At 40.6% G+C, this 10,786-nt stretch overlaps 1 protein-coding gene across 1 annotated transcript; it reads right to left on the bottom strand.

Moving 5' to 3' along the window:
- Positions 1-1,902: 1,902 nt before the first annotated feature.
- LOC124049766 (dermatan-sulfate epimerase-like protein) lies at positions 1,903-8,346 on the bottom strand. Its single transcript, XM_046371789.1, has one exon. The coding sequence runs from the start codon at positions 7,317-7,319 to the stop codon at positions 3,678-3,680; it is 3,642 nt and encodes a 1,213-aa protein (XP_046227745.1). The 5' UTR covers positions 7,320-8,346; the 3' UTR covers positions 1,903-3,677.
- Between the last annotated feature and the right edge of the window lie 2,440 nt (positions 8,347-10,786).

Here is a 10,786-nt window from a genome sequence, read left to right as displayed (position 1 = left end):
TTCCTCTGTCATCTGAAGGACACTCATCAAGTCATGCACATCAAATTTCTATTCCAATTTGAAAACTCTTAACAATGATGGCGTTGCTCTCCATCAGCGGGCTAATTCTCCAGCACAATAGCTTTGTACAGTATCGATGATTACTCTTCTCCAGAATATCAGGTTGCTCTCTGACTGATGGCGGCAGCAGCAAAGGTTAATTAATGAGCAATGGCAGGAGCGGCGGCTGCCGGAGAGGTAGAGGCTCTTCTGGGACTTATTCTCACCAGTGGTGAGAGATAAAGGTGGAACAGGCAAAGGAACGACTACTCAGCTGAAATTGAGTCTCCCTCTATATCCAGATAACCTCTTGTCTGAGAAAACTACTTGATCACTTACTCAAACTGTTGAATGGAATTAAATACATATAATATAGCTTTTCATCATTTTCTATATAAAACCTTATTTCAAGGAACAATTATGTATTGGTTATCAAACATGAAAGATAATCTACGAGGCAACCTTAGAGCTTCAATTGGTTCTGCAAATCCGCTTCTTGTCATCAGACATCAAAAGGTTTTCATAAAGCATATGTCTGTGTGTGCAGCAGGAATTTGCAGTGTTATTTTCAGATGGGAAACCCACTCCAACTCAGATTTTTATTTTTATACTGTTTCCAAGACGCCATTAAATTTAATGTAGAGATCACCTCTGCAGACTTAACATTACCGTGAGAACTAGCAGGAATAGTTTTGTGGTATCCAAAGATGAAATGGTAATATAAAGTCAAAATAAAAAAACAAAATAAATAAAAAATCTGCAAAACTTGTAATAAAAGGTTTTAAATCTTGAATCTTTAGATCTCATTACCAGCTAATAACTCATGTATTTATTAATAAGAGCAACTTTTGGGTTGCCAGGTTGTGAAATATCTTTTCTGCTGGTGAATCATTAATAATCAAGTCATTAATAAATGATGTGTTTCTCAATCTCTTGCAAGCCAACAACTCTGACGTTGTAAATGTTAATAAGTCCTTAAGAAAATGCTTATAGACAATCAATGGATCAATCAAATCAATCAATGCTGCAGTTATGCAAGTCCATAAGGTCATTAATATGTTATCGCAATTTTCTTACATTCTACAAAGCATCAGAAAGGTGTACCTTTGCCAGGTCATACCTGGCAACCCAAAGTATCGTTCTCAGTCATGGCTTCTAATGTATAAAGCATTAAAGGATTGATTAAACATGAAGTCACAAGTTACAACCAATATAAAGGTTGAATCACAGAAAAATTTCAGAAAATATCAATGTGGTACCAGATGATTATTATAAAATAATAATTCTTCAAATGATTCTAGATCCAAAGTGATAAAGAAAAATCAACAGGGTTCTTAACAACCAGCGGGTACAAGTCCGGACTTGCTGAAGCCCTTCTGTAGTATTTGCCTGAGGTTTTTCACTGAATATTGTACCTCTGCACGGAAGGATTACACATGAAGGACCGCGCCAAGCATTATGGGTGTTACAGAAGGGATCAAGAACAAATGACTAATGAAGTGAGTGATTCACTGAGACCAAGACATGTGCTCTTTTGCTAGACTGAGGCCGCTTCAAACAGAGCATGAATTAAGAAATTCATGTCATGTTTTTAATAGTTAGCTTCTCCTTGTCATGCACATCACCCATATAGGTAATTAAGCTTCTGTCAGCCATGTCTAATAAAATGGAGATTTCGTTTCTGCATAATAGTGGCAGCACAGAGACATCTGCATAAGTTGACATTTTGCTAGTAGGTTAGCAGTAACCAGAGAAAGACTGTATAACTTAAAATTTATATTCTGTCTTTGCAGCTACTGGTGTCATATAATAACACGGTCCTTTCTTTTGTCACTTTGCAAAATAACTGCATCTGAACAAAGATTGGTTGTCGACATATTTATGAATTTATTATTTTCTTTATATTATCTCCACCCCCTGTTCCAGAGCCCACAGAAAACCATTATAAAGAAATGATTGTAATTCAAGGCCACAGAAGCAAGGAACCATATCCCCACGAGCAAATACAAAACAGAGTTGGTAACAGGATTGCAACACCAAAGTAAAAGCATGTCTGCCAAGTCTACACATTCAAAGACCACAAACATCAAACGGGTTTTCCAGGCAGTCGAGGGTTTCAGTGCTCGTAGAGAAGAAAACAAACAGTACTGTTTCTAGCTAAAGAAAGATGGATGTGTCCAAGTGGGCACAGTATGCTTTGTTTGTGTACATATGCAATAGAAAGTCTATAATTAAGTGAACCATCTGCATGTTACATGTGATCCATTTACAGTATAGAAATGTTTAAGCAAGACAGCATCAAAGGTTACTGAGGAGCATACATTTTTGCCCAGGCCAGAGCATAACATCACAGAGTGGAAATGGTCTCTGATATTTTTTTTTCTTCAGCTATACTTAATATTCATTCCCTGTTCAGCACACGGCTCACTGAACGCTTTCAAAACAAAGGCCCAAAAAGATCATGGATATCTGATTGACCAGGACAGCAAATGGAAACTTGTGCCAATTGCCTTTAGAGTGAAGATAACACACCCATAAAACACAGGGTAAGTCTCAGTTATGGCATTTTGCAGATTAATACGAGTAGCTGAGGGGTATGCTTTGGAAATTGCTTTGACTAGAAATGTGTCAAGTCTGACAGATTTTTTTTTTTTCCAGTTTGATCCCTATTAAGCACTTCCCTCTGATCTAATTCAATAAATGCCAAAGGGAGTTATAATAATCATATTCATTCCTGATCCTTTGGGATATGTGTCTTTGGAACCCATAAATACTTCTAACTTCTTTCTTCTAGACATAATATCTTCAGATGTTTATAAATCTTCAGGGGGTTTATATTTCCAAGCTAATCGAGTGCGTACAGTAAAGTTTAGCTTTGGAAAATGCACTCAATCCCACATACAATCAAATGAGTCCCTATGAAAGTGCTAAACCACCAAACCGTCAAGACATCTTTGAGTTTCAAATAAAGTCTCTGTACTGATGCAATGAAAATACAATCCATATCATTCATATGTCTATATTAGAGCAATAAAGCACTACTATCATCTTTTTTTCTGCTTTGCAAGACATAATACGTTGCAGCATTTTTTTTTTTTCAGTTTTAAAGGGGAATGGCATACAAAATTAAGATATTAAATTCATGACAGCCAGATTAGTCCTTGAAATTCCCTTCTCATAGATACAAATTGCAGTAAATACAAGTTTTACTTCTTAATTAGCATCACAACGTTTCTGTTCTAAATCAATAAATATCCCTTGATGCCCACCACCCAATAAAATAATGCCAATAATAACAAATATTGATTGTGCACAAACATCTTTGACATCACAGCAATGGGAAAACTGTCATTTTTCATGTCTTCCAAAGACATACAGTAAATAATCTCTGAGAAAATGAGCAGTTGTATGATGCTACAATAAAATTTAAGCTGGATGATAAGCTCCCTTCTGCTTATCTTAATGTCAAATATTTCTCTTCACAAACATCTCACATATATCTATCTCAAACAAACACAAAGTTAAGGTCAGTGCAAAATGGAAAAAAAAACAAAAACAAAAACCCAAAACCAAAAAAGAAAAATTTTTTTTTCCAGAACTTGATGAGACAGTACAGAAGACAGTTCAATATCAGCAGGTTAACTGGCAAACCTGGTGTAACCCAGCCTCTTCATCACACTGTCACACACGTCGTCTATTAGCCTGATGTCTTTCCGAGGCATTTTTTGTCTCCATATGTTAATGTTGGCTGGTGAAATGTCTCCTTCATACATTAGATTGTACAAGTTTGTGGAGGTGGTGAATATAAGTTGGTTGAGCGCTGAAGGTGAGACGGGCACCCCCAGAAATGTGTGAATGCTCTCTGCTGTCTCCTGCGGGTAGTTGACCACATCCTCAAACTTCACTAGGAGGTTGGACTCCTCAGGGAGGCTCTCACTGACCCTCAGCACTGCTGTGGTGTGAGCCAGCCACAGATGAGCCAGTATCAGAATGGGGTTTGTCTCCGAACGGGACGTAAGCCTCTGGATTATCTTAAACTCTGGGGCCACTGTTGGGCACCCATCACTGATGGCATCCTCCTTGAATATCAAGGAAAGGTGTTGTGGGATATTTTTAAGGGCATAAAGGCTGGGATTGCTGTTATAAACCATGAGATAAATCCACGCTCGAGGGTCTCTCACCAAGTAGATTGTCCTGAGGGAGGGTCCCACAACCTCCTGAACGAAAGGCAGTTTGAGTCCCCAGCTCCCACTCCGCATGCTGAGGACCACCCGTGCATTGGGGTACTCCATAACATGTTGTCTCATCTCCCTAACATACTCTGCATCTCTGTCCAAACTGGCTCTCAGTCTGCCCTTCAGCTCAGACACGGGCACTCTCCGCCTAGATCTTTTCTTCCTGTCCCTAGAGGACCCCACTCTCTGGGACTGAATTCTGTTGCCCTCCACCAGCTGAATATTTTGCAAGTGCAGTTTAGTGTCATGGACTAGCGAATGCAACCAGCCCTGGATAATCTTAAACCGTCCACGCACGGCATCTAACCTTGACCACTCACAGGGGTCAACCAGAGAGTCAAACTCAAACTCAGTCTCAGGAATGTCCACATGCTCGGTTGGAACTCTTATGTAAACAAAGTCTGAGTTGTTGTAGAAAAGATGTTTGAGTATTTCTGATCCTGATCCGGGAAGAGTTGTTATGAGGATGGTGGGCAGGGGGAGCCGGTGCTGCTCGTACAGTCTGATTTGTTTGTTTACTTCACTTTTGGTGCCCACACCGTTCCATTTTACCCCACAGAGAAGCTGATCGCAGCTGTTAGACACGACCAACAGCCCTGCTATCCACAGAATGATCGCAGACAGGAGGGCGTAACGCATCAGCCTGCTGAAGCAGACATAAAACTTTCTCTGCGTGGTCAAACATCCTATAGCCACGAAGAGAACAATCCCTGCTATCACATTGACTGTGAACCCAAGGTTAAACAGCTGATTATCATTGCTGATTTGTTTGGGGATGAGTTGCGTCCCAAGGCCATATCGAGTGATTTGATATTTATCCTCAACTTGACAGTGACCTCCAAACCCTAAATAAGTCAGTCTAGCTCCTATGTCTTTGTAGTTTGTAGCAATAGAGACTATCTTCTCTGTGTTATTAATGTTTAAAGAAATTCTCACACCGTCTTTGCTATTATCCATAAATCTACAACTAGACATTTTGACATAAGGTCCATGTAACACATAAGCTACTCTACTGACTTTGCCTGTCATTTGAAAAGTGACATTGACATACTGAGTCCACCTTTTTTTAAACTCAGCTGCCTGCTCTGCCTCCTGTATCCTGGTATCAGGGCTATGACCCTGGCTGTCAAACCAGAACATTTTATAATGAGCGTCCCAAACATCCATCATTGCCCCGTTATACTTGTCCATGAATCTGAAAGGGACATATTTAAAGTCAATGTCAAGATTGTGGAAAAATGCACTGAAAGAAGTTACAGGTGAATCATCCGACTTCTCCACATGGTCGAGCACCAGCAAAGTCTGTGAGTTGAGCAGAACCAAGGCTCTGAACACACTCTTTAGTCTCATAGCAGGGGAATAAGCCAACACTGCTTCCCCACTCACAAACATGGTGTCTCTGTGTGAAGAGGCAACAATCACTTCCCCTCTGGCATCACCCACGCCCTCATCTGTCCAGCGCAGCCACTTAGCACACTCCCCCAACTGACCCTCCCATGGACTGTTACACTGGCTTGTGGGAGACGGACTGAACACCAAAACATTGTTAAGATAGCTGTACTTTGGACCATAAAGTGCTTCAGACACAAATACTTGTCCATTAGGAGCAAATGTGAAAGAGTTCTGATCAGGGTGCTCATGACCTGGGTTAAAGCTGTTCCAGCCATCCACCCAAGAGTAAGGTTTCTCGTGGACGATGTCATAGACAGCGCGGCCACCCAGCCTGCCAGATTTAAAGGAGACAAAAGTATTACCCTGCTGATTGGGGAGCCCTGCTCCGTAGGTAACCACACCCCAGTTTGAGAAAATATGCATCTTAGCTTTGCCAAAGTCGTGGGGAGGCTGTGGTGTGAGGTGGTTGTTGTACCAGATGTATTCAGTGTGAAGTGTAGCCCAACGCTGGGCAAATGAGTGTCCCATGGGACCATCCTTGGGTCGGTGCTTTCTAATTTGTTGAGCCAGCCAGTTACCTGTTCCATTCCTCAGGACGAATGTGTCAAGGAACACAAGCTGGCTCTCTGGCCCGTAAAACCAGTTGTAGTTGGAATCTGCAATGCCAACTGTTCTCTGAAATCCTGGTAACAGAGTGGCATAATAAAACCAAAAATGCTGCTTCAACCAGTTGTTCTGGAAGTTGTCAATGTTAAAATGGCGCTGAGCTAAAAAGACATATTGTGTGATTGACTTGGCTGTGTAACTCCCATAGGCCACTCCCTCATCCAGAGACCCGTCAACAACATGATTTAAGAGAAACATTGTTTTCTCCATGTAGTTCACAGCCAGTTGTTTCCAGATTATTGACTCTGGGTCATCATGTGATCCAACCACTATTGCACCTATCAGCATGGCTAATATGTTAGTGGTTTGATGATTTTGGAGATACTGTTTCCCCCACCCCCTGTGCTTTGAGAGCTCATACAGCTCCTCTGTCTCAGAGTGGATTTTCTTGAGGTAAACATTCCTCCGATGTCCATCCAGGTAGGAGTAAATAAAGTCGTATGCAGTAGCAAACCCAGTGAGAGAGTGTGCCATGGGGACCTCATCATTAGGAGCAGTGATCACCTTCCAGTCTGGATATTCAGCCATCCTATCCATAAACTTGATAAGAAACTGCAGGGCAGCAGTGTCCTCTGGGCACAATAGGCAGTAGAGAGCCAGGGGAGGCAGGTTGTTCCCATAAATCTCATTCCACTTGCTTGTAAACTCTTCATGTTTCGCAGGGGGCATGTGAAAGGGAACATTAGAGAACATGGTGAACGCGGCTGCCCGGATGACTTTAAATATGTGACTGTGGGTGGTAGAGGACCTTTGCCTTAAGTGCTGCACATCCACTTGGTTAAAATATAGGCTGGGATGAAGATCAGAAGACTGGGATCTCAACTGCTCAGTCACTCTGTCTTGTGTGAGCTTGATCTGCAGTAAATCATCCGTAAAAATGTCTCTGTCTGTGGCGTTGAACACCCCCGAGAAAGCTGTCCCTACTGCGAACAGTGGCAACAAGAAAACACAATATAAAACCCAGTTAACTTCCATGTTGCCAGACATACTAGATTTCAAAACTAAACAACTAATTGTTTCCTTCCTTGAATATGTTGTTGTAATGTTCCATAATTTCAGCTGGTATTCGAGAATAAAAGTCTTGGCAAAAAAATATTTGTTAGCGTCCCAAAAATTTGTATTTTATAAGACAAAATGATGCACAAAGTTCCATGCATGACAGTGACGAGGAGTGCAAAAAAAACAAAAAAACTTTAGTGCAAAAACAAACACCATCCACATCCACTTGTAACAGTTTGTAAAGGCAGCAAAACACGCTAAATCAATATGGTATGATGCAAAGATACTTGTGGTCTGTTATGAATTTAAATCCAAGAAAGAAAAGTCCTTATGCCTGCATGTTCTCCTCCGTCCTCATTGTAATTACGCGTGCTCATGAAGACTGAAACCCCGTTTCCAGAGCGCCAGAAACTCATATTGATGTCCTCCCCAAAACATTTCCTCTCGGTCCAACATCAATCAGCCCCAGTCTGTGTCCGGTCCAATCACAGCCGCCCACAGGCACCGTGTGCAACCCGACCGAGCCGCAACATCCACGGACATGAACCTCAGCAAACCACGCATCTTCGCAGACAACATTGCTTGGTGTCCCCGCTGCAGAGACCCCAAACTGCTCGGTGCTTAAAATTGCAAATCCCGATCGGGAAATTCATCTGTTTTGCACCGTTAAATCCACGACTCTCCTTTGTTTGGCTCCGCGCTTTATCTTCCGTGATTAGTATGGTGAAGTCCGTAAAGGGGAAAGTTGTCGTCACTCCTCAAGTATTCAAAGAAAGACATTTTTCGGATTGGTCGCAGGAAAACAGTAAATCAGCCTCCCATAAATAAGGAATATTCCAGATGCAGATGTACGCTACTGTATCTGTAAGGACATTTATGTGTCCGCTGCCGGCTGAGACACGCATCTCACAAGTAACGCTGTGCATGTGAAGGCCAGATCTTAGGACCCGTTTCTTTTACGTCCTCCCCACTGTTCAACACAGTCACTTTCATTGTTTTCCTGCACTGAATGGAAAATTTCCACTGTACAAACTGTAGAGGGAGCCGTGACTTCAGAAGCACAGCCTCATCTCTCATGTAAAGAGTGGGAAAGCTGAATATTCATTTCATGCAACCTCTCTCTCTCTCTCTCTCTCTCTCTCTCTCTCTCTCTCTCTCTCTCTCTCTCTCTCTGTGTGTGTGTGTTACTAACAGGATGTTTGGCTGATGTTAAGCTCCTGCTCACGATTAAGGTTGGGACTTAGCAAGCAAAATCATACAAGTGGTGATAAAACACACTTCTTTTTTAATCTTTTTTTTTTGAATCTACTAAAAACATGAATGGAACTGTGTAAATGCATTGCCTTACACTTAACAGACACGCAGAATATTTTAGGCGATATGCACTCAAAAGGAATAGTTTGGGAAGATACACGTATTTGCTTTCTTATCGATGATATGCCATGATAATACGATAATACTGAGTAAATAATTCAGTGTAATGCAGATGTTAGGCCTTGTCAGTTGTTTGTTTGTCAATGTTACTGCTCTTTTTATATGTTTGTGTACATTTATAGTTTCAGAATCTCTCTGCACCTCACTGGTATTTTGAGTGTAATTCCTTTGCCAAAAGAAAGGACAAAACACACAATAAACAAAGCTGTAATACAGACATCACTGTAGTTTAATAATAATAATAATAATATTCTAAATTCTTTTGGCCATGATAATCGTGCAGACAAAGTCAAATATTGTGACAACTGATGGACAGGTGAGACTGATACTCATATATGTCTGTTAAACTCTGGCCAGTAGCTTGTAAACTTAGCATAAAGACTAGATAGCCTATGGGGAACTAGCCTGGCTCCAGCAGGATTAAATTCCTCTACCAACATCTGTGAACATCACAAATTAGCACATTATATCTTATTTATTTAATATGTATAAAAACTTATATGTAAAACATATATAAACTTCTCCGATGATGCAATATGAATTCATTTCCAAAAAACAAGCATTTGAGGATAAATTGCATGACTATATTTTACTTAAAATGAACCCTTTTTTTGCTCCAAATGTCTCTTTACACCTTTTATCTTCAGTCTCAGATGCATGTATTGGGCACATATTTCCTGAAGCAACAGAAAACCCTATCCAATACCCTTAAAATCATCTCTCCCTCGAGAAATGGGTGACATTTGCTTGTCCTGAAACGTGGCTCAGCGTACTCATTGATCACCTCATTCTGTGTGTATTAATTCTCTGTGTAGCATCTTCATTTAATGATGGATTGCTTTCTCTGTACCACTTCACATGTGTCCTCTGCAGCATGCCATCCCACAGGGACCAGTGTTGCATGATGCTTTTTTTCCTCCGCACAGTTCAAAAGCACACGCTAGAGGCACAAAGTTGGCCTTATCAGGACCACCACAGAAAAAACGCCCAATAATCTTTCATTGGACAAAGCTCCATCTTCTATATGGAGAGGAGGTTCACTGCATAAAAGCTTCCTAAATTTAAACAGTGATCACAATCTTGAACTCACATCAGTCAAATCTCTAAATATAGATCATAAAGATTTTTTTAAAGAAATTAAGAAAAAACTGATTGGAATTCCCAGCAGATTTTGTTTTAAGCCCACTCAACCCCAACTTCCCACTCTGCAAAGGAACAAGTCACCACCAAGGTTCTCATTTTAGATTTATAATTAATGCTATTTATGTAGTCTGATAATATGTGTAATTATGTCATTATCACAGTAGTGCACGCTGCTTATATTCCCGTGCAAAGTATTACTCCTAACACTAATGTGTTGTCAATACCTGTGGTGACTGGTCATCACAGGTATATCTGGTTTTTCAGGAGATTATCAGTGGATCAGCAAAGTGCCTTTCAGTGTCTTTGTAAATTCATTGGAAAAATACCACAAAGTCAGTAAATCTAACCATGGCAAGTTGCAACCATTGCAAAATTGCCAGACGGTGATGGTAAAGATGATAAAGTCTGACATTTTTTCTTAAAGAGTAACTAAACCCCAGAGTCGTGACTTAAATTCCACTATCCATGAAATTCAAACAATGCATCTAGAATGTGTAAGTATCAACTTGGGCATGGTGTGCAGCGCCAGTGGTGATGTAAGCCGCCTCCAGGACATCACCTGCCCCCAGCTCAGCCACTTACAGAATTCAGTTGTAACAGCCAGGTTTCAACCTGTGGAGGGCAGTTGCTATGCCTGTTTATAACACAAAAGAGAAAATTCAAATACTTTGCACTAACATGTCAAGATTTGGACCTGAATCAATCAGTAATGCTACTAAATATCTAAGTTGATTTTCAGCAGAAAAAAGTGGTTTAGGGGTTTAATTACTCTTTAAATGTAGATAGATACTGTAGATACTGTAATGAGATTCAAAAGAATTATGATTATAAGACACATTTGACGAATTGATATGAATCTCACTCCATCCATCCAGCTA

This window comes from Scatophagus argus, chromosome 18, assembly GCF_020382885.2.
Source record: "Scatophagus argus isolate fScaArg1 chromosome 18, fScaArg1.pri, whole genome shotgun sequence".
In the NCBI taxonomy this organism is placed as follows: Eukaryota; Metazoa; Chordata; class Actinopteri; family Scatophagidae; genus Scatophagus; species Scatophagus argus.
This window is presented reverse-complemented; position numbering and strand designations above follow the sequence as displayed.

Bases quoted from the DNA above. Each gene is read 5' to 3' on its own strand.
- LOC124049766 (XM_046371789.1), bottom strand. From the start codon at position 7,319: ATGTCTGGCAACATGGAAGTTAACTGGGTTTTATATTGTGTTTTCTTG.